The sequence below is a fragment of the Chiroxiphia lanceolata genome, chromosome 2 (assembly GCF_009829145.1).
Source record: "Chiroxiphia lanceolata isolate bChiLan1 chromosome 2, bChiLan1.pri, whole genome shotgun sequence".
NCBI lineage: Eukaryota > Metazoa > Chordata > Aves > Passeriformes > Pipridae > Chiroxiphia > Chiroxiphia lanceolata.
Window position 1 is genome coordinate 31,241,186 of NC_045638.1, and position 26,345 is coordinate 31,267,530.

At 42.0% G+C, this 26,345-nt stretch overlaps 1 protein-coding gene across 3 annotated transcripts in view; it reads left to right on the forward strand.

The window, feature by feature from the left end:
* Window positions 1-26,345, forward strand: part of LONRF2 (LON peptidase N-terminal domain and ring finger 2) — a 35,482-nt gene that overhangs the window by 3,837 nt on the left and 5,300 nt on the right. Inside the window, exons 2-10 of one of the 3 annotated variants that reach the window (XM_032679510.1) lie at window positions 12,209-12,327; window positions 15,460-15,582; window positions 16,612-16,773; window positions 17,189-17,414; window positions 19,388-19,484; window positions 19,834-19,948; window positions 21,184-21,380; window positions 21,930-22,088; window positions 25,069-25,231. In XM_032679510.1, the coding sequence (XP_032535401.1) occupies window positions 12,209-12,327; window positions 15,460-15,582; window positions 16,612-16,773; window positions 17,189-17,414; window positions 19,388-19,484; window positions 19,834-19,948; window positions 21,184-21,380; window positions 21,930-22,088; window positions 25,069-25,231 (1,361 nt within the window). The remainder of the gene's footprint in view (window positions 1-12,208; window positions 12,328-15,459; window positions 15,583-16,611; window positions 16,774-17,188; window positions 17,415-19,387; window positions 19,485-19,833; window positions 19,949-21,183; window positions 21,381-21,929; window positions 22,089-25,068; window positions 25,232-26,345) is intronic. The other 2 variants (XM_032679511.1, XR_004355307.1) reach the window with 2 other exon arrangements.

Sequence of the window (26,345 nt, forward strand, 5' to 3'; positions counted from 1 at the left end):
TTGCGTGATGCAATATTAAAGCAAGTTTTCCAGTTACTGTGACTTCTTTCTTTCTGATTGTGATCTCTCTTGTGGTTTGCATTTTAGTTCTTGCTATGACTGTGACCTTCTGTCTTCCAATTTACATTTTAGTTCTCAGGGTTCTTCAGTTCTAAATACAAAAGACTCCTGTTATGTACGCTTATTTCTGATGTGATCTGGAATATCTGCTAATTTCAGGTCTGGGAAGAGGTCTTTGTCCTTCAAGTTGTCAACTTTTTCCGATTCAGCTAGTTACTGTTGCAAAAGCGTACTCTTAACAAGTATATTCCTCTTTTGTCCTTACTAGGGGATCTACACCATCACTGTTGCTCCCGTGTTCTCTCGATAGTCTGCTATGGTTTCAGGTGTAGTTGTGTGGGGGTTTTTGTTCTTAAGAAAATCAGCTTTGCTATTTGATCCTTTTAGTCCTGGTGAATTGCCCACAGCTTGGTGATCTATGCTTTATATGTTTTATACAAAGTTGCTGGCTTTTCTTCTGCTGCTATAGATGTTGGAATAGATCGCTCATTATTGAAAGGCATCTAATTACGACAGCTTCAAAGCAAACACATGTCAGGTTGCTTGAAAAGAAGCATTTGTTTCCAGCTGGATCACTTTTTGTGCCAAGCTTTATGCTGTTCAGCCATCATAATATCAAATATTGTCTAAATGTTGTTCTCCTGGCTGTTACCCCAGCTTTCTGAATTTGGTTTCATTTGTGTGGGGATCAGAGGTGGGCTTCCTCTCTTTTAACTTGTTTTTTGATTATATGAACTATTAAGTCAGTTAAACTGAAATATATTATATACCTGTGCAGGATTAGTTTATTTGGGTTTGGTGTTTTGCATTTGTTTGTTTTTGTTTTGTTTGGATTTGGAGCCTTTTTGTGCAGTAAGTGCTTTCTGCACCCTCTTTCCTCTCACCTGCTGCTCTCTGATGGAGATGCTCTCTGGAGGGCATGTGCCTGGGAGGAGTACAGTTGTTTCTGTGTATCCAGGCGTACAGATCCTTTAAGCCGTGTGCCTGAGACTAAACAAAGTTAGATTTCAGATAAATTAATGTATTTTGAGGATGTCCTTTTGGTAGTGTGTTTTAGTTCTGTTTTTCTTTTTATTTCTACAAAGCAGTTCCCAGTTACAGAGGTGGTAACAGGTGACTGTTGCTTCATAGGGAGTTTCTGAATAGAGCTTTTCCCAAGTACAGAGCTCTAAAGGAGACCAAGCTCTCCTCAGGATGAGGGCGCACTTGTAAGCCAACACGTATGCAGAGTGTCAGAGGGTTGGGATGATAGTGGCTCATGTCTTCAGCCAGCATTTCTCTGTGCCCTTCTTTGCACTGAGAAAGCCTGTTAGCATCCTACACCTTTCCTAAGCCTGAGGATGTTTGCTCAGAGATACAAAGCCCAGTGGTGTAGTCCTATGGCTCCTGTTGCTGCTGCTGTTTTGTAGCAGCGCTGGTTCCTGGGTTGTGTCTGCAGTTGCCAGTCTTGGGTGGTCTCTCAAGCCTGAATGTAGAGCTGCAGCTCTGCTGGAAAGGGCTGTGCCCCTGCTGTGCCCACCTGACCTTAATCCCAAACAAGCTTCTTTTGGTGGAAGGGGTGACTGTGCCTTGGCGCCTGTGGTGTGATGAAGTAGCTGCTTGTTTGCCTGCTCTGTGCTGTGCAGTTGTGGCTGGCTCCCAACAGGGTGGCACACATTGTATCTGGACAGTGGTGTTCCAGGACACCCTGTTTCTGCATGAGACATGTTGGCTCCAGTATGTAATTACTTGCTGCTGCAAAGTTTATCAAGCCTGAGAAGTTCACTGTTTCCAGAGAGCAGCGAGAGCTCAGCAAACCCTCAAAGTGATTGTGTTTACTTTCTGATGTGGTGGGCTCTTTCTGAGCAGAAATAGATTTGTCCTGGGAGGGGGGATAGCCGATGCATGCAGCTGCTCAAATTGCCCAGCATTTTAATTCCACCCCCGGCCAAGGGTTTCAGAATGAGCATGTAGGAAATAAAGCTCACCTGTATCTGAGTTTTAAAACACAGTGAAGAATAGATATATATGTGAAGGAGGCCTTTTCTTCTTAAGTCCTTTATGTGGATCTCTGTTTCCAGAGGATAAAGGATGGTGCAGGAAAGGTCAAGGAGAGAAGGCAAGTTTGTACCAGGCCCATAGTGTCAGAGGTTGCACACTGCAGGGCAAGCAAGGGAGATGCTTCTGCCTGGGCACTGGAGATGCTCCATCTCTAGTCTCCTGGGATGGAGAGCTGCACACTGAGCTCTAGCCCACGAGGTGGTGGTTAGGGCATTTATAGAAACAAAATATAGGAGGTTTCCTGAGCTTTGGTGGAAAGAGGAGAATCTACCTTTCTTGGCCAGACCTTGGAGAAACCTCTCCCTTTTAATCCCAGTGCATGTTCATCATAAATTGATCTGATCCAAAAGAAAGCTTAATGTGGCCAGACAGCACTAATTTATTTTGTGGTCAAGCAATTAATGGAAATTTATCTGATGCCTTCCAAATTCTCCCTGTGTAAGAATTGAATGAAGGGGGTGGGGCAGGCCAAGAGGCAGTAGAAAATAGATATAAAGGGAGCTTCAGACCTCCAGTGATTCAGGTGCAACGACTGTAGATTTTCCTGCTACATAAATGCCAGGTTGTGGGGTTGCTCTGCTTCCTGAATAGCATGGATAGGTAAACTTCCAGCCACGCATTGTTAGAGTTGCACTGAGTGCTTACAGCCATGAGTAAAATAGGTATGGGCGAGCATTTTGCCATGCCTCAAAAATGACTTGCTCAGGCATTTTTCTTCCAAGCCTGCTTCTGAGTTGTTTCAGGTAATGGGTGAAAGGATGATAAGAATGTCTTGGTGGGCTGGTCTAACAGCCTCCTGGTGACTTCCTACTGCAGCCCTGAGAGGTGATGGATTTCTGCGTTAGTCGTGGGTCAAGATCAGAAGAAGCAAAGAAGAATCTGTAAAGGGAAGCTGCTGAACTCTAATCTTTAGAGGGTTGTGTTTAAATTTTTACAGAGGTGACTGATGCCATAGTGTACATTTTATTAATTCTGTTGTTTTCAAAGGTCTTGCACTCGTTGATGGTGCACTTGCACACCAAAGTTGCGTTGTTCAAAGAAAACTGCTAGAGAGCTTCCTATGTACCTATATTTTGAATTATGTGTGTTTAGTGCACTTTAGTGGTCTCTTATTTTGTATACCATTTCTAGAAGGTTGCTAATAAAAGATAAGGTCATCTTCTGATGTGGTAGAAAAGAGGTTGACCAAATTTTCCTTCCTCACAGGGTCTTGGGTATACACTTTCCAGTTTGCGGTAGTAAAGAAGTAAGTCTTTGATGCTGTACCAGCCATTTAACAAAAAGCACAAAAAAACCATGGTAGATAGCTGTCATGACTCCTGCAACAGCAAATGGTTCAATCATTTTAATAATTTATCAGAAGAATATTTAATTTTGTAGCTCCTAAAGGAAGGTGACTTTAGGAGAAGAATGGGAAGTAGTGTTTCTGAAATTACCTGCTACAAAAAACAGTAGATGCTTGCTGCTTAGAGGATTTGTGCTAAAAAAGGAACTTTCCTATCCCTCTGTAAAATCATGTCTTGGAATCCACTTAAAGTGTATCTCCAAAACTCCTTAGTTCTGTTTTACATGGACAGAAAAATGTGTAAAAGTAGGAGTTTGACTGATGCAGTAATCCTAGTGGTACTATTTTTAAACTTAAAATATTTTGCAGAGTTCTGTCCCGTAGCTGCCCCTCCTCTTTTACTGAAATAGTACTTGAAAAATAGTAGTAAATACTTCATATATGACACAACTGGAAATGTGTCAAGTCCTTTGGAGCAGAAGCTCATGTTACTCTTGGTTTGTACAGAGCTTGTGGTTGACTGCTCAGATCCTGTAGTTGTATCTCTGGAAATTTTTGGCTGCTTCCAGGGCATCTGCTGAAGACAGAGGCACTACAGGGCTGCAAGACCACATCCAAGGTGGTCAGGAGGCTTATACATCACTGACAAAGGGAAGGAGGCATTATGCTGTATTATAGACAGTCTTTGTGTTGTTTTGTTTGTTTTTTTTTTTTTTAAGTACTCATGTAACTTACTGTATCTTAAGTGGTATATAACTGTATTTTCCCTTCCCCCTTCATGTATGTAACCCAGATGTAACTTCCTATTAATAACTGAACTATTTCAGCAATCCTAGAGAGTGAACTATACATACATATCAGAAAGTGTGAAGAATTTCTGAAGTCTCTTCAAACAGCATACTCTTTTTTTTTTTTTTCTCTTTGATGAAACATAACAGAATGTCTTTTGTTTTTGATAGAAGACATTTATAGAACTGATTTGTGCTTCCTTCTCTCAAAATTAGTAGGGTGTTGCGGTACTCTCTCTTTTCCACAAGTGTATTACATGATCAGCTCTATTTGAGGACAGAAGCAGTAAGGTAGTCACTGAGAAACAAGAAGACCCTTTTTGCAAAAGTCAGAAATTCTGAAACAAGCTTTAATTGGAAAAAGCAAAGGTTATAAAGACCTGAAAAGTAACTAGTAGATATGGTTGCTTATGTAGTAATTGTGTCAAAGAAAGCAAGTAGGTTGTCACTGTTAAAGTCATTTTATGATAGAATATCTGCCTGTAAATTGATCTTATTAAACTGTGATCATGGGAGACCTACTTGGCTGGTCCTGCCTGTCTCAAAGCACAGTGTGTCTTTGGAGTCTCCTTGCAATCACAGGTTCACGTGCTTCTAGCATAGTTCCCTGTTTCTGTGGGAGGGTCAGGAATTTGGGTGCTTTGGAGATCTGGAAAGGGGGTTGACCTCATGAGGTGTTTTGTTTTGGTTTTGAATCTTGCTCGTTATATCATACTTCAGTCTGTAGGTATCTCGATTGGGCCAGTTTCTGTACCTGCTGTTTGAGATACTAGTTCCATTCTGACTGAGGCTTTGGTCGGAAACCTTTCCCAGCCTTGAACTAAATGCTGAGTGAACTAGTAAGCATCGAAAATGAATCACACTTGTGTCATCATCGTCATGGCTGGGCTTCGCGAACGAAGATTTAGGAAGGCTCTATCCATGTTTGTTACAGGCACACTGGTGGCTTATGAGGCCAATACGAGATAGACATATCCGATTGCAAAAGGCACAGCAGAAAGACTCCTTAGGTGGTATATTCTGCAAGGCACAATTCTTTCTGCGTTGTCTTTTCTCCTCGAGAGTGATCCTGTGTGCATTCTCAAAGGCATCAGCAGCGTTATAGATGGTGTGTCTCCAGGCCTCCCGATTGGAGGCCAGAGTAGACCAGTTATGGTGATCAATATGGCCAAGGCTGAGATGTTGTTTCAGGGAGTCCTTGTATCTTCTCTTTGGGGCTCCTCTCATGCGGCAGCCGGTGGCAAGTTCACCATAAAGCAAGACACATTTGTGTACTTACTGTTTTTATTATGCCAGTGCCAAGTGGCCACAGATGGACTTGGGATACATCATACGAAGCTGTGCCCAAATGTCCAAAGGGTAGAGTGGGAACTGGAAACACAAGGAGGGGGTGTTGTTTCATGCTGTCTTATCTGAAAAGAGTAGCATGCATCTAGCAGAGTGTTGAAACATTAGAACTTGGATAGGAGGGGGCAATGATCTAATGCATTACATTTAGCTGTATGCTGGGACATTCTTGAATTCAGGACTTCTGCTGCTGCAATTAATCTTTTAATTGGTCTGGGAAGAAGGTTATCATTGGCTTTGCAGAAATGCAGACTAAACTGTAGATTAACGTAGGTCTGGCATGCTTCTGCCTCATGAGGCTAGAGGTACAACACAAAATCAGGGGTACAAAGCTAGTTGCATTGTCTCTGTAGCAGCTCTTCTTCTAGGTAGCATATAATTTCCATTACGGTGTTTCTCCCGAGTAATGATGGGAATAGTTGATTAGCTGTGCTTAGCGGTAATGACAGTCCAGCTTTCAATAACGTGGCTGAGGACTTACTGAGCCTGAAAGAAAACTGCTGGGAATCTACAGCATTTTGTTCAGCACACAGAAAGATCTGTGTTCTTCAGCCTGGGGTTTTGAACAGCAAAATACAGAGGCCAGGAGAGAAGTTCGTTCAATCTTAAAATTATATCTTCCTAAAAATAATCTAGCTCATCTATTGCCAGTGCCTTTTCTTTGAGTCAAACTCCTGTGCCCCAGACCACCAAGCACACGGGTAAGCGTACTGCAGGGCAAAGCAGCAGGTGGGTTGATGTCCTCTATCTTTGGGTGGGAGGGCAAGAGGAGAGCATTGCCACTTCAGTTCTGCTAATTAAGTGGTGACTGCAGTTTGTCCACTCCAGTTGAAAAAGGCCTGCTCTCCTCTTTCATTTTGGAGTGCTGTGTGCTTAGGTTGGGTGCAGAGGTGAAATCCCATTCAGGCATAGACCAGCTCTGTAGCTGCATAGTGCAGATGAGTTATACTGGGGCTTTCTGGTGGTGTCTGAATCAGCTTTCCCATGGAGGTAGGTAACAGGAGAGAAAACTTTGGCTCAGGGAGGCTTTTTTAAATTCATAATGAGCACTTCTGAAGGAAGAAAGACATGAAGAATTCTTCATATCTGCATGAAGGTAAAAGGAATTAAAATATTTTGAAGTAGAGCTTGATGGGATATACATTGCCTCCTCTGACAGAGTCTGTTTTATTGCACTGGTTGTGGGCAGTGTGAGTGGATGAGGAGGGAGGCCTTTGCATGCACAAACCAGCTGCTGCCTAGTATCAGTGTCCAAGCAGAGAATGGTGGGGCTCTGTGCTCCGTCCTCATCGCAGCCTATTTCAGGAGCTCCTAAGGTCATACACTGCTGTCTGCCAGTGTTGGTCATCTGGTGGAAATGGGTTTTTTATTTGCTTGCAGAGTACTGTCTGCAAGTGCCTGCTTCATAATTGCAGTGGAAAGATGCTTGGTTGCAGAAGTGGACTTAGAGAGGAAAAGGTGTCTTTTATTGCATCCTCTGTGGACTAAAAGCTCTTGCACATTTCCTCTGGGATCTTTGGTTACTTCACTTCCTGAAGACTGCCAGTGATGTAAATGCAAGGAGGAAAAGCCATGATATTCAGAAAATACATAGGTTTTTTTAAAATCCAGTTGCTAATTCAATTAAGGTGGACTGATTATTACAGACCTCCTGATTGCAAGTATGTGGTCATCTTCATTGTCCCCCTTAATCAGGTTTGGGAAGCTGATCCTGGTTTTCGTCTTTGCTGTGAAATAAAGTTTTATTTGAATGTCTTTACTGCTTCTGTTAATTCTATCAAATATGGCCCTTTCTCTGTGCCACCCTCACCCTCTACCAAACAACCCTGTGCATCCAGTTTTTGTGTGCAGACTTGTCATGCTTCCATAAAGTTTGGAGGAGAAAAACTAGTTTCTGTTCAGTTAATTACTAAACCTTGCTAATTTCTCACTGAAATGAAAATATGTTTCCTATTATTTTCCAAACTTATGAAAAGGCTTTCAATATTGAGTTGTTCAGAACTGAATGCATAACATAACAGAGCAAACTAGATTTCTTTATCTCTCTAGGGCAGAAGTTTCTTCAAAATGTGGGAAAAATTTCCCCTGAAGTACTGTGCAGACTTACTCTTATAAGCAAGACTAAAAGGTGTTTGTGATGACACTGTTTCAGTTCTGCTCATGCCTTCAGGAAATTTGCTTAGGATTGAAATAGGTTTGAACAAGATGTGATTTTCTAGGAAGAAATGTCAGATAAGGAGGATTAGGGAGTTCTAGTAACTGTAAGCTTGTTCTTTCTCTACTGAGTTCATGGAAGAAATCTCAGTGGTAGTTTATTGTAATAAAACTTCTATTATCATCTCTGAAGTTGGGCAAAATTCTCTTAATTGCTCTAATTCCCTTCCTGGCCCAAGGAGATTTTGGGGAGCCATGTTCTCCTGCCAACCTCTTGAACTCAACAGCATAATTTTTTTAAAAACATGAATGCTTGGGCATATCTGTAAAAGTAATTTTGAGTGTTAGCTTCTGCATAAGTAAAAGCACAATGTAACAAACGTCTGCAGATGAGCACAAAGGTGGTGTGAGTGGAAAGCTAACCATTTTGAAGAAATCCAAGCTGACAACCACACTGTGGGCAAGCAATATTTGGCAGTCCAAAGAAAATTTCAAGAGGCAAAGACCCACTCAGCTCCCTCGGCTCTAGGCCCTACATGGGCCAGTTTTGTGTGGTGCAGTGGGATTATGCTGGGAGGCTGAGAGGGAGGGAGGGAGAAGCGTGGGAAGGCTCCCAGGACCTGTGGCTCAGAGGAAGTCTCTGTGTCCCAGCTGCCCGGAGCTACAGATCCTGGGAGCCTCAGCAGTGCATCCCTGATGCTGACAAGGACATAAATTTTGCTGTGCAGCTGCAGACTCCCAGAAGGAGTTTGATTCAGGAAATGCCATCTGTTGGTATTTTGGAAACAGTAACATTTTCTATGCTTTTCTTTTTTAATTTGGCCTGAAATAATAAATTGTTTCATTAAAAAGAAAAATCCTTTTCCCCCCTCCTTTACCTCCAGAAGAAAGAGTGGGTACATTATTTTAAAATAAACTTGGCTATTGTGCAATTTTTTTGTGTTTATTTATTGTGGTTTTTTTTTTGTTTGGTTGGTTTTTTTAACCAAATAAACTTGACAGTTGTTATAGTATAGAATCATAGAATGTTATGGGTTGGAAGGGACCTTAAAGATCATTCAGTCCCAATGCGCCCCTGCCAGGGGCTGGGATACCTCCCATTAGACCAGGTTGCTCAAGGCATTTTCCAACCTGGCCTTGAATACTGTCATATTTGTATACTGGCATCTAGCAGTGTTCACAGACTCTGTATGTCCTCAAGCCCTCTCCGTCCACCTTCTGTGACTAATTATAATCACCACAATCCTTGCTGTGGTGTACACTTCCACATGTACCCTAAGTTGGAGTCAGCCAGCTGATGCCACACTTCCACTGACAAAGAACATGAGGTTTCAGTCCATCTAGCGTTGCCCTGACCAGTTGTGGACCCCCCAAAGATCTTCCCAGGACAGTCTTGCTGACAGCAGGAGGCTGGGAATGAGGGATGCATGGATTGGGTGCAGAGCTGGCAAGATTTCAGGCTGCACTGCCTGCTCTGGGAGTGGGGGAGCCTGAACGGAGGTGGCTGGGCACCGCTCCAGCTATGGCATCTTGTCTAGATGCTTCATTTTAGAAGACCTGTTATGCTACAGTCTCATAAATACTGCTCTCTTCAGCGATGCTGTTTGGTTTGTTGGGGGTTTTATCCTTTCTCTCAGTTAACTAAACATTCCTTGCCAGTTACCGATTACTCATTAATATAGGCCACACCTTACACTTTCTGACTGAGTCTTCAGTGAACAAGAGGCACAAGCTCTGAATACACACACAGCTTTTCTGGTTTGCCTTGGGGTGGTTCTCTTTTTTCTTTTTCAATAGCTTGTTTCCTTTCATATTGTGAGACCCTTTGAACTTTACTTCTGGAGGATCTGCAGCCTTTGCTACACTGTTGTGCTGTGTGCTGGCATTTTTTTGCTTAGAAGTCTTGCAGCAGAGACAAGATCCTGAAAAAGAGCTGATGAAACTGTTCTCTCTCTGGGTCTGCTGAATGTATGAACTGTGTTGAATAGTGTGCAGGGAAGCATCAGTGTGCTCAAAACGTGGTAGTAAACAGAAGCAGGAAGCTGATTTGCCTTGCCCCTTAATCTCACACTACTTCCTTTTGCTATGGTGCCAGAAAATGCCCCACCCAGGGCCCTGTCTGCCTGCTGAGGTGCCTACCTCTGCTTACTGCCTCTATCCCCCTCAACATACTCTTCACACAGGTACCGTACAGCAGATACAATGATGGAAATACAGACTATGCATTCTTACTTTGCACTGTTCAAATGTAGCTAAGTTAAATAATTTCCTATTTGAGCATCTGCTAAAAGAAACAAAAAACTTGCTTCTGAAGATCTTCGGTTAATTACTTTCAATTGCATTCAACTTGTAGTCTTTAAGAATTATGAGCTAGAAATGTGGATCACTGCGGAAGCCTGCAAGTGTAATAGTTGAAAAAACCCTAGCAAACCAAGACAAAACCAATCAAACAAAAAACCACACAGAACCGCAGTTTGAACTAGCTTTTGCAGACCTCCTTATTTTAAGTGTTTTCTCTAGCTGTCACCATCTGAGACCAGTGGAGCAGCATCACCCCTGATATGTCATTCTGCATTTAGTATATCTGGTGTCAGTCCATGCTACAGCCAAAAAAGGCAGCAGCACTCCTTGCTGTTACTTTCCTTCTCATCCCTTGTCCTGGCACTCATATTTGTGTGGCTGTGCAGTGAACTAGCTGAGGGGAAACTGATCCTCTTAAACCTTTTTATTTATTTGTTTTTATTGAATTAGCATTCGGTCAATTGATTCTTTGCTCTGGTTCTCAGTGCAACCATGCGAGCCTGGTTTGCTGCACAAATGGTAGCACCAGCAAAGGGAGAGGAGGAGGTGGGAGAGGGATGTGATATTGGGCCATCCATCCTGGTAGGTGCTTGAACTTAATGAGTGGTGACACCTGCAGCAGTTGTGCTTACTCTCTGTCCATGCACACATGTGCACGTGCCCAGGCTTCATATTGGCAATGTGGTCTTATTGAGCACGTGTTTAGGATGCTCTGGCTGAAGTGAGATGCAAACGGTGAAGCAAAGCAGGCTGGAGAGAACAGGAAAGGTACGGAGACAGAAACCCTGCATGAGGACATGCAAAAGGTGACATTTGATGGAAAAATCTTGAGAGAGCTAGCTTGGAGGTGAAGTTTAAAATTTGTAAAAATGCGATACCATCTCTCAACACCTTGGAGCCTTTGTAAAGTTTATTACTAGTTCTGACAGTTTTAACCAGCTCACATTTTGGTAAGAGTTACTGTACTTAGCTGCCAGCAGCCAGCTTCCAGCCCTCTGGAGGCCTTTCCCAGCACATGAAGGTCAAGAGTGACCAGGAATAAATATCCTATAAATTTGATTTCCTAAGATGAGGTAACTGTTTTAGTGGACAAAAGCAGAGCATTGTTTGGGACTTAGCATGTGTTTTGCAAGGCTGCTACTGCAGCCTGCTGCAATGTCCTTCTTGCCAAGCTGGGGAGGTAGTGGCAGGGAGGTGGAGAATCGACTGGACCATCAGAGGCATGAGGTGGTGTCTGGTGGCTTCACAGCTGCTGGACGACCAGTGGCATTGCTCAGGTGTTGGTAATGGGGTTGACGAAGCTCAGCACCTTATTAACAACCTCCATCAGCAGCCAAGAGTGCGCTGTCAGCTAGTTTGTCCACGACACCAAGCTGAGGGAGGTTGATGTGCTGGAGGGCAGGGCTGCCTGCCATTCAGACCAACAACCTTGGGCATGGGCTGATCAGCCTTGCCTATTGCAAACGCAGGTGAACATGGGACAGAATAACCCTGTGCAACAGGATGGGCTGGGCTAGACAGCAGATCTGCAGAAAAGAGCTGGAGGTCCTGGTGGACCAACTGAATGCGGATTAGCCAGTTTTTTTCTGTGATTCTATGAAATTTTATGCTGGAGGAAGATTTCCAGCTTAAAATGTGTTCTAGAGGCTTGAGAAAAGAACAGAATAATAATGCTTGAGAAGTTCATAATCCATGCAAACTGAATGATTCATGAATTTGTGGATACAGAAGCAAGGTGTGTGATCATGAAAGGTTTACCTGCCCCGAGGAAGGCAAGTGGATATGAAGTGTGAAGGCTGCATGCATTTTTCTTAATGAATGGCTTCCAGGAACGTTTTAGCTGAAGTCCTGCATTTGTGATTTCTTTCAAGTCCTTTGCTGGTGATTTCTCACTGAGGGGAGAAACACTTGAAGAGTGTTTGGGAGAAACACTTTTTGCTTTCTGAAATGTCCTGTAGGCAAGGTGAGGGAAAGAGCAGGTGGCATCCTGTATGTGAATATGAAAGCTGTCTTGCTAGATAAAACACAGAGGTTGCTTCCAGGCTGAGAGGAATATATTTTGAGAAGGAAAGAATGAAGGAATTGACCTTTCTTTCCTTTACAGGAGAGTATAAATGTAATCGTTGTGCAGTAATGCTTTTTAAGTTACCGTGGCTGGATATAAGGTTACTGTATTTAGCATGTCCTAGTGCTGCTTTTAATGAAGTTCCGTGCAATCATTTTTGTTTTCCAGCTCCTTGCAAGTGTTCACTAATAGCACAGCGGGCAGAACTCTGTACGTTGATGAAAAACTACCAGCAAGCTCTTCACGACGCAGATGTCCTCTGCCGAAACAAACCCCACTGGCCTGCGGTACGGTGTTTGCATGCTGGAAAGAACGAAATGAAAACTCCTTTTTCTTGGGCTTTTCTCTGTGCTGGGGACAGTGTGGCTGCTGAGGGTGTTGTTGGAAAAACACTGTGGCATTAAGAGGGCTGAAAATGTCTACCGAGAGCCAATTCTTCATAGAACAAGTCTGGAAGGTCCTTAGCATCTCTCCAGCTGGTGGTATTTTGGTAGTGGGCAGGCACTGATGTGGTTTTGTTTGTGCTGGCGCCTGTTATCTGTTACAGATAGTGCTGCAGCTTGGAAGCAGAATTGGATCTTTAAGGCACCAGAAGCCCAGGATGGCCCTGCAGGTCCCTCTGGGATGATGTTCCAAGGCAGTGGATGGTCTTGACAGGCTGTTGGCCAATGTGTCTTTCTGAGGAGTACCTCAGACTGTATTTCAGGATTGTTTTTTTCCCCCTTCTTTAATCCTAAAATTTCATATCTGTGATTTCCACCTCTGTCATAGTGACTCATAGAGGGGTTGGGATTTTTTTCATAATGAAAGGAAGTGCTACAAAGAGCACTGGTTTGTGGACAGTCTGAAGCAAGCATCAGAAATGCCCATCATTACCATTGCCCGAGGCTAGACTAGATGTCCAGCAACTCACCCCACCTAGGATTACACCTTCAGTCAGTCCCTCTCCCTTCAGCAGCAAAACTGCAGCACAAGTTAGACCAAATAAAGCCTCTGGGTGCTTTCTGGAGAGAGGGTGACATGGGGGATTGGGGAGGGCAGACCTTGGCTTCCTGTGGAGACTAAGGAGGAGTTGCACAAACACCTTGGCTGTCTGCCTCAGCAAAGGGGGCTGCAGCTAGTGCTCATTTCCAGCCAGGGATGATGCGGGGCAAGCAGAGAGGTGCTTTCAGAAGCACTGAGTCTCTGAAAGCTGTGTGTCTTGTCACCCATTAAAATCTTTAATGTTGGAAGGCAGTTCATAATCTTACCCCACATCCAGTTTGCCTTTCTGTCTAGGATAATTTCTCATGAAGTCAGGAATCCCATCTCGGGTGGCGTTGGCTGTGTTTCTGCGCTGGGGGAGAAAGATGAATTATACATGTTCAGATGTTTTCTTGAAGTGTCTTCTCTGTTTGCCTGAATCTGTGGAAATGTGATGTGTGTCAGTTGTAGGCAGATAAAGGTTTTATTAATCCCATCTCTGAAGAATGTTAATTGAAAATGAAATTTGTCATCATGGCATAACCAGCAGTGTCTCACACGTACTTCACTTGTGCTTCTGTGTTTGTGAGGACATCCACATAAGTTGTGCTGATCCAGAATCTGTGTTCTTTCTCCAGGAGTTCTGGGCATCTGCTTTGTTTTGTATCTTGCAAAATCTCATCCAGTGACAGAGATTAGCTCAAACATTTGCTGTGTAGTTACAAAAACCCCAAAAAACAACAAACCAAAACCAAACAATAAAAGTAATTCTAGGAGTAGCTCCTGGGATGCAGGCATTCACCTACCAGTACCTTTTGGCTTATTGACAGTTGAAATTTAAAGACTTGCCAAGTTACTGTGAAGCTCTTTGGTATGCTGTAGTCACTGCAGCATAGATAAGTTGGTTTCTTTTCAGTTGCTATGAAAACCAGGTCCACAGACTCTCTGAGGCAGGGAGGAGTTTTCAGTTGCAGGGCTGTGTGAAAATAAGAAAGGGAAGGTGGCAGCAGTAGTCTCTGAAGTATAAGGGACCTCTACTCCCTGGGCCTAACTCCCAGTGTTGGATCTTCAGGTACTTTGTCTGTAGACAGCCCAGGTCAGTCCTTCCTTGCAGGTTGGATAAGGACAGTGCTCTTACGGCTCCAAAGGATGAGGCCAAAAAAGCTTGTCGGCTCCCCAGTGCAGGAAAGTAATGCTGACAGAGATGGCAGGCATGTTAAGACCTCTCTTAAGGTTTTACAGGGGCTGTGCAAGCATCAGGGTAAGAAGGTCAGGGTCAGGTCTCACAGTACCTCTCTTACTGCATTGAGGAAAAGAAAAATTATGTCACCTGGAGAGGCTGGTGTGTATTGAGGCTTCTTGTTCAGGTCAGCAAATGATATTGTGCTAATTAACCTGGCCTAGGCAGTGCCTGTTACTTCCTTTTGGTATGATCCCCCTACCCAACAGTGAAAGGTAAAGATCTTAACAGGTCTCAGCTTGGAGGGCAGTATTGAAAGAATGAGGGAGTTACCTGCTCAGGAAGATTATGCGGTACTGGATCTTTCGGCATTAGAATGAAGGACAGAAAAGTGTATCTGCTTATCTAGCCAGTCCCTTAGATGAGTAAAGCTGTACTTTCAGTAGATGTTCGTGTGGGTCAGAGGTGGACTTCCAGAGCACACTTCTATCTAATAAGTGAGAGGCAAATGTTTAAATGCACACTTAGTTTGTTTTCATTGTGAAGGAAGTAATTTCCGTAGTCAGATTTGAACTGCAGTTTGATATCCACAGGGAAATTCAGAGGTGAGTAAAGTGGTACTTGTTCCCAAGCTGGCTACCATGCCTGTTGCCATGTCCTCTCCCAGGACATGGGAGAGGTAGGATGGGCTAAAAAGTTTCAGATTAAGCATTGGTAAATTGCCCTAAATTCATAATGTTGTGGTCTTCTGTAGCCAAATAAAATATGTGAAAAATCACCTCTGTCCTGGTAAGACACCCAGGAAGAGTGAGTGTCCTGAACTCCCTCAGCTGCCACCTCCAGCCTTCCTCATATCACTGCCTTTTCCATGCAGCTGAATTATTGTTGAGTTTGCTTTGGTATGTGAAACTGTTCTCTGGTGTATCCAAGCCCAGTGGGATGTGTAGTAGACTTTGTCTTTGGGAAGACAAATATACTTTCTCATTTTCAGGTCTCCTCTGAGGAAAAGAGCAATGCCTTTGGCAGGGGGTGATGCAGCAGTGGGTTCCTGGGGAATCTTTTTTCAGCAGAAGGGACTGAATTTCCTTCAGTCACATGCATCAAATCCTTCTTCAGCAGAAGGGACTGAATTTCCTTCAGTCATGTGCATTTTTGTTACCCAAAAAGCATCTTGTTCTGACCTGCAGAATGATGTGAACTTTCAAGTTTGTTTCTGGTGTCCTGCTGCTAGTTCAGAAATGATCTCTAGATTTTTACGTTTCCTTTGTGTGAACAGGGCCATTATGTGAAAGCAAAAGCTCTTTCTGGATTGGAAAGGACTGAGGAAGCATTGAAGGAGTTTCTTTATTGTGTTGCCTTAAATCCTGAATGGAGCTCAATGAAGAAAGAAGCCCAAAAGGTATAAAAAATATTTACTGGCTACTTGGCCATCATGCTTCTTTTACTCCTACAGCCAAGTAAAATCCATGTTATTTCAAGTGACAGTAAACAACCAAATGATAATTTGATTCAGTAGATTCCCTAGTGAATCCTTCTAGCATTATGCTATGTGCAGCACCTCTTGGGTTTGGTTTGATGCTTCAGCTAGAGGAATTGTATGTTTGTGAATTACACCGCAAATCTGTAGGTTTGGCTGCTGTAGTTTGTAAATTATGCTTGTAGTGTGTCAGCCAAATTTGAGTAGGTTGGTACACAAGCACCTGGACTGCACAAGCTTGAGGCTGCTACTTTTAGTACCATCAGAAAATCAGTTTTATGTGGGGAGTGGCAGAGAGTTGAGAAGGGGAAGCTTTGTGCTGCCCTTCCTGGAAAAATCCTGTGGTATTTGTAGCAGTTTGTCCCTTATGAGAAGTTAGACACACTTAGTGCTAACCAACCACCATCAGGTATACTGTGAAAGTCGATACAGGCAACTCTTTATAAAAATGCAGTGAGGATTTGGCAAACTTGGTGGGGACTGATGAGAGGGGTAACTGGCTCTACACAGCTTTTAGCTAGGGGTTAAATCTACTTGAAGATAGAGAACATGGATGCAGGGCATGAGGAATGTTTAAACACATCTTTGTTAACCAGCTGGGAGAGCACGGTCTGAAGACTTCTGAAGGCAGGGTCTGAGGGTCAGACTAGAGATATAGGTAGGGTCAGGAGAAGGATGCAACAGCCTGTTTGCTGCCCTGGATGCTCCTGGAGAGCAGAAGCCTTTGGAGAATGAGGTGGGCACCTGAAGAGCACCTTGGAATGTGACTGTGGTTGTGGTGGGGACTGCCATTCAGGTTTCCCATGGGCATTGGGGAATGCGGGGTGTCCTGGTTGTTGCAAGCTTCTTGGCATCTAGAAACTGTGAAGTTTGTGCATCTGTGTTCATACAAACATAAATATCTATGTTGTAATTATTACTTTTTCTTTTTTTTCTCTCTTAATTGACTAGATAATGTGTGAGATGTTTTTCCCAGCCTTTGAAAATGTGCATGATAGTCTAACAGCACCTTTCTCTAGTCGAACATCCCATACAAGATTGAAACCTGCATTTCTGAGTAGCATAAATACACAGTCAGCTGTGGAAGATAACTCTGTTGCTGGGTCCTCAAAGGTAAAACAAAAAGTTTTCAACATAATACCAAAAGTAACTCAAGGATCTGTCTGATCTGTGTGACATTGTCTTTGTCTGCACTCATGTAGGCATTTACTTTCATGGTAAGCCTGTTTTCTCCATTGCTGTTGTATCTCTTATTGGGATGTACTTTCTCAGAAGAATAAGAGAATGAAACTTTTTCTTCAGAAAGCAATATGATACCTTCATGTGGGGGTCAGTTGTATTTTTGGGCAAGTTTTTTCCACTGAGGATTTTAGTATAACAGGAACATAATTTCTAGAGACAAGAGCTGTAGGGAGAGAAATGGCCCTATTTCATGCAACTACAGAGTGATCTATTGTTGATAAAACTAATAGAAAAAAGCAAAGCAAAATTGTTTCATGCTGTATATAATTGTTCTTAATTGTTTTAGGATACTGTGTTCAGGTTAACAAAAACCCCGTCCCAAGAATCTGATGTATTCAGAAGCACTGATTCTCCTGTTTCCCATCATGTTCTGGATCTCTATTTTGAAGACAACAAGAAGTCTTTGGGAGCTATTCTCTCCAGTTTACCTGGGGTTGGCTTAAAAAGAAAGCTGTCCAGTGATATGAGGGATTTACAGAGTTTGGATGTCCCCAATAAGATTCCTAAAAAAGGTTTGTGTTGTGGCTTAGAAAGGCAATTTCTCTTGCACATACTGAAAAACTATAAACTTTTTTACTCCTCCCTTCATATAGGTGTCAATGAAATATTCCTTATTGGAATTGGAATGATATTTTGTTCTCTGTGTCTGTGTAACAGCCTATTTACCTTATTTCAGAGTAGTTTCAGTTCACTGAATGAAAATTGTATTTTTCTTTCTGAAATGGGCCATTTCCAATGTGTAGCCCACTCACAGTTTAGTCTTTATGTTGCTAGTGCCGTTTCCATTTTCTAGGTCTCAGCTATAGCTGAACTTCATTGTCTGTCTTTATGATTGAAAGATGCAGTAAGCCTGGAAACTGATCTTTAACTGGCATCAGAAACGGTCACATGCAACTTTACATGAAATTTTCCAAGCAAACAAAGAAGCCTTTTAAAGGGTAATAAGCCCACCCAGTTTTCTGTTACTTGATAACTGTGCTTACAATTGGTATGCTACTCAAGCTTCTAACAAAGACCTCCAGAGTGGTTTTAGTACTCAGGGGCTAAAAATGCTGAAGGCAGTATTTCACAGTAGTGGAATGATTGGTTAAAAGAAACTTTAAAAATGCTTCTGTACTAGTTTGCATTTTTTCCCTTAAAGAAAAGGAAAACAACCCCCACCTTGATTAGTTTGACTTCTGTCTTGAAATATTAAGAGTCTTTGAGTGCTGCTGTCTGTCCGCCACCTCTACAAATGATCAATATATGGCCATTTTCTGATCATGTTGCTGTGAGGGGAAAACCGTGTACTTGCTTGTGAACTGCAGACTCAGTAAATAGATTGTGAAATCTGACCCACCTTTATCTTCCCAGCAAAGGCCAGAGATTGCGTTTTACCCATAACCACTAATTTCTTGTCTGTGCTAGGTCCCAGTGCCATGTTACTTTTTTCAGAATTAACACAGTTAGTTCTTACTATTACTAAATGCTAACAGGTGAGATGTAGGTTAAAGATAGTGCTGTTTTTCTTTGTAGGCCACACACCATCTACCCTGTCTGTGCTTGAGGTAAATCAGATGCTGAGCATAAGCTATCATTTAACAAAATCTCCTAGCGGTTTAACTTAACATAAAAAGCTGAGCTTTTTGGGTTTTTTTAAATGGTCAAAAATTTGTTTAACAGAACAGTGTGAAGGCACCATTCCATGGCTCTGTTGCAACTGTCACTGAGCAACAAAGATACGAATTGTAAAAGAAGTTGCAGAAATTGCCTATGTAAATGTCGTCCAAAGCTGGAGCTGAGAGCTTCAGAGCTTAAATAATGCTGATGTAAAGTTTAAAGCTCATACCCTAACACCACAGGGCTATAAAGCACCCCCAAAACATCAGTCTGGGCAGAATTTTAAGTGAAGTGTTTGCCTCTGTGTTTGCAGATTGCTGAGCTAGTAGAATCAGTATTAGCTAATGCAACTCCAGTAGTCCTTTAACTTTAAGCTGTCTGAAATGTGGGATTTGCACAGCAGCCTAGTCTAGAAGTATGTAAGCTTTTTATACTTGTAAGAAAAAATAACCCTGATGAGAAATCTGTGATAAACACTGATGAAATACGTTGACTGGATGTAAACAAATTAAATTCTGGACTTAATGTACTTTAAAACATCTGGCCTGGCTGATGTGGAGGTGGTGATAATAATAGGAAAGCAATAGCAGAGTATTTTAAAAATTAGACTAAAAAAACCACACAACACAATCATTTTTAGAGAAGCAAATAATGGGTGTTCAGCTCTAAAGTGCATTCTCTGGCTATAGACATCATCCTCTGTTCTCCAAAAGATCTTTTGTCAAAAACCCTAAAACTCAGATGGGAAATATGTTTGTTTGGAATAAAACTTAAAAAGTAAAAGACATAAATCAGGTTCTTTTCTTTATGAAAAAACAGCCTAAAACCCATCTGAAAGTGTAACAATACTTAAATATTTACTCTAATAATTTTCTAAACTACTTAGATGCAGATGTTTTACCTGAAAACACCACCGACACTTCAAGTGAGATACCAACAACTCTGGTGGATGCATCAGACTTTGAGTGTTCCCTCTGCATGAGGTATGACTGCACTGACCTGGAATTAATATTAGAAAGCCTTTCTAGCTTCTGAAAAAAGTTTGAGACCTGTGAGAGAATATCTAAATCATTACTCTGTTCCTTTTTGCTGAAACTTACATCTGATGAATCTTTACAGATTGAGTTTTCTCCATTATGCATGGTGTTCTCCATTGTTTACCACTTCTAAAAATGAAAATCTTTTATATCCTTAGATAAAATTGTCACCCATACTTTATACAAAAGCAGGAAAGAAAGAGAGGGCTAGGAGTAGTCACTCCTTTCACTCTTTGGGAATCTGCATTGTTTTTGTTGGCAGCTTAGCTTCTCTGTTCCATGTTTTCATGTTAAGGTTGTTCTACGAACCTGTTACCACACCCTGTGGACACACCTTTTGCCTCAAATGCCTTGAGCGTTGCCTTGACCATAATCCACTTTGCCCACTCTGCAAAGAAAAGCTGTCAGAAGTAAGTATGTCCTTGACCCAATTAACAAAACTGCACAAAGTTGTGTTCGTAACAAATGTGGATAGAGCCTTCCTAAATCTTCGTTCGCAAAGCCTAGCCATGACAAAGTTGTGTTCTTCTGAAAACATCCATGTGGGGATCTTTTGTGCTCTACTTGTGAGCCGCATCAGCAGGTCAAGGGAGATGATTCTACCCCTCTACTCCACTCTGATGACACCCCAGCTGGAAGTACTGTGTCAAGATCTGGGGTCCTCAGTACAGGAAGGACATGGAGCTGTTGGGGTGGGTCTAGAGGAGGGCCACGAACATGATCTGAAGGTGGAGCACGAGGACAGGCTGAGCATTGAGGTTGTTCAGCCTGGTGAAGAGGAGGCTCCAGGGAGACCTGACTGCAGCCTTTCAGTACTTCAAGGGGGCTTATAAGAAATATGGGGACAGGCTTTTTAGTGGGACCTGTTGCCGGTCGTAGTTTTAAACTAAAGGAGGGTCAATTTAGACTAGATATGAGGCAGAGATTTTTTACCTTGAAGGGTGGTAAAACAATGAAATAGGTTGCTTGGAGAGGTGGCTGATACTCCATCCCTGGAAACATTCAAGGTCAGGCTGGATGGGGCTCCAAGCAACCTGATCTAGTTGAAGTTGTCCCTGCTCACTGCAGGGGGGGTTGAACTAGATGACCTTTAAAGATCTCTTCCAAGCCAAACTATTCTATGATTCTGTGAAACCAGAACAAAACAGTATTACCAACAGCATTAAGCTGTGCACAGACCTCATTTTCTCCAAGATATATTTGGTATTTCTTGGAAGACAAGGGGTTTTGCTGGTTCTTAAAGAAATAGAGGCTTCCAGTATCATGTCAGGCTCATGCCTGGGGAGTGCCAACCATAGTCCTGTTCATACCACATCTCCAGACTGTATATCTGCCTGTGGTGAATGAGGAATGGTCACTCCTTGGTGAACACTTCTGCTCCTGCAGACATGATATTTCTTAGACTATTTCTTGCCAGTAACTTGACAGCTCTAGGTGAAAAAAATATATGTATCTTCTGCAAAAGTGAGGAAGGACTGCCTGTTTTTCCTGGTAGTACAACTTCTGCCAAAAAAAGAGTATAGGGGGTTACAGGTAAAAGGACACTGGAGTGAACCATATATCCTGAAGTGGAAGTTTCAATGCCTAAGGGCTGAAAAGGATGAGAAATCAGTATGGTCCTAACTAATGTGTTCTTTGGCCTTAGGAAAGGATGGCTTGGGAGGAAGAGATGTTACCTGTCTTCTTGTTATCAGACTTAAGAGTTGACTCTTCCTTGCAGTTTCTGGCAAGCAGAACTTACAAGAAGACCGTCCTTACAGAAGAACTGATAGTCCGTTACCTGCCGGAGGAGTTATCTGAAAGAAAGAAAGTTTATGAGGAAGAAATGAAGGAATTGTCAAAGTAGGCTCTCTTTATACTACTGACAACTGTTATAAAACTGTATTTTTCAATCTAAATTACTGAAGAAGCTTCATTTGCTTATGAAAATGCGTAAAAGGAATGAATTCATAAACAAACCTGCCAGATGTTTTGTATTTTTGACATATTTATTGCAGATAAACAAGTAACATATCCATGGATGTTGGAGAGGCGCAACAATATTCTTAAAATAAAGATAATTGCCTTTTCCTCTGAAACAATATAATAGCTTTAAAAGTTATAATAGGGTTTTTCTGGGAGTAGAATTCAAATTATGAATGGATTATACTTCAGGTCAGGAAAAGTTCAAGGATCTAGTTTTTGTCAGTGACTTGTGAATCTTATGCCATGTATAAACTGAAAGAGTCTGAAATATATTTGTCTTGTAAAAATGACAGACCTTTAACAGACAGACATTTATGAAGAATGAGTTTAAGGAAACCACTGGAATCAGTCTTGTATTAAGGGTTCATGCTGAATATAGCAGTAGCCAGAAAACAAAGTGAATTTTTTTAAACAATTATCTTGCAGTTTGAATAAAGATGTTCCCATCTTCGTGTGTACCATGGCCTTTCCTACCATCCCTTGTCCGCTACATGTCTTTGAACCTCGTTATCGCCTAATGATAAGAAGATGCATGGAAACTGGTACCAAGCAGTTTGGCATGTGCTTAGCTGATGAATTAAAAGGGTAAGGAGATGAGCTAAGAATGTCCTGTTGTTGCAGAAGCTGTTGTGATGATAAGGAAATACTACAGCACGGTATACTTGTCTCCCCAAACCACTGTGGTTCCTTCCAGTCCTATGTGAACCAATACTAAAGTTGCTTACTTTTTAGTTCTGTACTTTAAACGTTCCTTTTGACACAAAGATGTAATTTTACTGCTCCCCTGTTGGATGGATAGCAAGAATGCAACTCATCCTGCTACTGCAGGCTCCAAAAATAGCACTTAATTGGCTGTGTGGTTGGAAAGCTTGCTGGCCTGTTTGTTCCAGTGAAAGCTGACTGTCTGTATAAGGTTCCTCCTCTGTCTGCTCAGTTTAAAAAAACAAAACAAAACAAAAATAAGGTAAAAAATCCAGACCTCCCATAGGTTTCCCGCATGAGTGGTATCATTTTAATGAGACAAAGTATACCTTTGGCTGAGAAGTCTGTTTTACTGCTGAATGTTGAATTTTGACGTTTGTCTTTACCTCCGTGTTGCAATGTCTAAACTATCTGCAGTGAGCGAGCGAGTTACATTGTCTTTCTATACGATTTTACCTTTAATTCATTTTTGTGAATTCTGACATTGATGTGTTTCCAGCTTCCTATGCAGAGAATGACTAGATGACAGTTAAAGGTCCCTTACAACACAAAACTATTCTATGATCCTATGAAAACCTTCAAGTTTTACGTACTTTACAGATAATAGGCTTTTGGGTGAAGGTGATAAGACTATGCTCATTGGAGAAATACGAGGTGGTCTTGAGAGGTCTGCCTTATGAGAAGTGATAGGTGCTGACTTCAGAAGATACGTTGGCATGATGCAGGCTGTAGAATGGATGACGGGCATGGGAATTGTTAAGAACACGTTAAACAGGCATCCTCAGGAGCAGCATTTTTGTAGTGATCATCATTGGAGGTGAGAGGAGGGCAGTCATACTGAGGCTTAGCAGCCTTGCTTTGTCCACTTCATGGTTTCTTGGGGAGGATTTTTTATTTTTCTCCCCGACTGGACAGTAAGGTGGCTATAGGAATACAGGAGATGCTACAGCTTCCAGTTAGCTGTGGCTGTGCTGCAATGCTATTTGGCATGTTGTCAGTGCTGCACTCTGGAGTTAAGGTTCCAACAGCAGCTGATGCTCCACAGTTCCTTTCAGGTCTGTTACCAATTTCGTGGAAGCAAATACTTGTAAGAGTGAGGACAGAATGACCCTAGGACATTAGTGAAACTCTCCTTATATCCATGAAGGCTTCTGGAAGATCCAAACTTACTTGGAGTCAGGTATAATACAGAGGGCCAAGGGCTTACAATCCCCAAAACACAATAATTGGTTTGTTAGAAAACATTATGAAGGATATTTTAAAATGCAACCAGTGTGATTAGGTTTCTGTGTGTGGTCTGTTTTAAGTTACTAAAATAATTAAACTTTTTGAGCATGATAATTTAAATCAAACACTGAAGCAAAGAAAGCCTGTAGCTGTAGACACCTAGCAGGCTGTTGCAGCTTCTTACACAAGTAAAGAAGTTCTTTTGTTTATTCAAAATTGCGAAATCAACTTGGGAATACAAGTGGGGAAACTTGTTTTGCCTCATCTACTAAGACATGGATACGTAACTCCCTTGAAAAACACAGTGACAAAACACGTTCAGTTCATTACCTTCCTCTGTTTTATTTCTCCATTTTAAGTTAAAGCTGGGAGAAGAACATAAACTTTTAATGTGTCAGTACATTTTATACCCGTCTCCAGGTGCTTTCTTGAACTCTTTGATTAAGGTCACTTTCTAGCCAAAAGTAACTTCTCAAAGAACAACAAAAAAGAAAAAAATCATCACTTCTGTATTATTTTCTAAATCCAGTATGAATGTCACTAAAATCCTTAATTAAAAACAATTGTCATGTAGCTGTTTAAATAGTGTTTAGTGTAATGCTACTGTAATAAACTAATAAACTCACTTTTTTTTTAAATCAATCCTACTGGTAAAGCACCAAGACTTAGCTGTTTGCAGCTGTACTCTTCCTGCTTGTCCTGATTTTTTTCCTGTGGAGTGGCTGGAAGAGAACAGTTGTCCACAGTGGTGAGCTTCTCCTCTGCCCCTCGCAAACCCACAATTTCTGGTAGAGCAGAAACAGAAGTAATTTCTTCATCACTCCATTGTAAGAAATGACCAAGCCCTGGTAAAACAAGTGTTTCCCTGATAAAGAATTTATCACACCCTGCAGGGATTTGGTATCTTGAGATGAGACTAGATACATGCAGTACTTTCTCCTGCTTAGCAGTAGGCTGAGGTGTAGAGCTGCAAATGTATTGTGGTGAAGAGTCATTGTGCAATCACCCTCTCTAGTGAAATCACTACAGCACAAACGTAGAGTAGGTAATCTTGATAAAGTAAAAATTTATTGCATGCTTGTTTCCAGGGTGTGATTAAAACCTGTGCCTACTTTAATGGATACAAATGTCCTTGTAAAGAGTATTTTGGGTTTGTTTTGATTTTTTTTGTTTATGGAAACGGGTGCAACAAAAATCTTGCTATATAGAAGCCTTTTTCTTCTAAAGCCGGCAATCCTCTGCTTACACGTTGGAGTAGGGGGATAGCCCTCACATTTGTTCCTCAGTTTCTGGGCTTCCTTATGGTATCTTTACCCATCTAGTTTTCTTTGCAAACCAGGTGAATTTGCCACCAGCAGCTGGCAACTCCCAGCATGAAACATGCTTTATTTAGTTTCCTGTCCCTTTCCAACCATCCCACCCCACAAACATGCCCTGAAAATACTGCTGTCCAGGTCCTCTGAGGGAAGGCAGAAAGGGTGGGGGTTGTGTGGCTTATGGGAATAAGCAGAAATGTATTGTCACCAAAGCAGGATCCTCTTTCAGATAAGAAGTGCTCAATTAGGCCCAGTATTTGTCCTGATGTCTGTAAACACGTGTTGATGACTTCCACTTTTATGCCCTTCTGTCATTTCAGATTTGCAGATCATGGCTGTATATTAGAGATCAGGGACGTAAAGTTTTTTCCTGATGGACGCTCAGTTGTTGATACAGTTGGTGTCCGTCGTTTTAGGGTCTTAAGCCATGGCCAACGAGATGGATATAACACAGCAAACATCGAGTATCTTGAAGATAAAAAGGTGATCTATGGTGCAAAGTTATTCATACCCATGTATTGCTGGATTCACTTAAATAGCCTTTCCTTGTTGCATTTCAAGCTAGCTGTGCATTATTTTTAAACCAGTATCATTACAAATACACTAAAGCTCTATTTTAAAAAACGTGGAACAAACTTTGTCTCTTCTTTCCCTTTCTTCCTTTCTGCCCTTATAATTATCTCTGCTTAAAGTGTTACACTCCCCTCATGGATCTCAGAGTAGCTTCTGAGATGCTGAGGTCTGTCATGAATGTGTAGGTGAGGTCGGAGTAACATTTTAAAACTGGTACAGAATTTAAAGTCTTCTAAAAGCGCATGCTCCTGTTGGTAGAGAACTGACTGTTCTCTTGCACTGAACAGACAATTGGCACACTTCTTATGTCCTCCAGACTCTCATTTACAGAACTGGTCCTCAAGTAAATGTGAGGGTTCACTCTTAGAATGAGTTCTGAGTGACATGTAGTTAACTGTGCCATGTACAAACCTCTGTCAGAGCTGACTGAGAGCAGAGAAATGCAGAGAGGGGAGTAGCTTTTAAAAACAGGTCCTCTTAGAAAACCTGCATCAAGTGAGGTGCTTATGATGGATGTTGGCCAAAGGGTGAATTTTTGGCCATGCTTAATGGCTTCCCAGATCATCATCAGACCATGTCTGTAAAACCCTGATAGCTCTTAACATCGAGTTTAGTGGTAATTTCATGCCAGTTGATGGAGTTGGTTGGGTTATACAGCTCTTTAGCTCACTCTCATAGTTGAAGTGAAAGTCTGTAAAGTCTTAGTAGGGCTTTTCAAACCTGTGCAAAATGATGCAGTTGTTTGTCAGGGCATGAAGGGTAGATCTCATGGAGGTGTCTCTGCCTGTGAAAGGCTGGAGTAGGTAGTCTGCTCAGACTGAGGGCTCTGCTGTGTTTAAATCCCCAGTGAAGAGTGGTGGAACACGGGTATCAAGGCAGTGTTTGTAGATGGCGCCGGAGACCCACCTCTTTCTAATCAGTGAGATTTACCTTGTCTCGAGTGAGACTGGTGTCTGTGTTCAGCACCCTACATTCATGTTATATCAGATGGTGAGAAATCTCAGTCCAAAGATGCCTGTTTTAT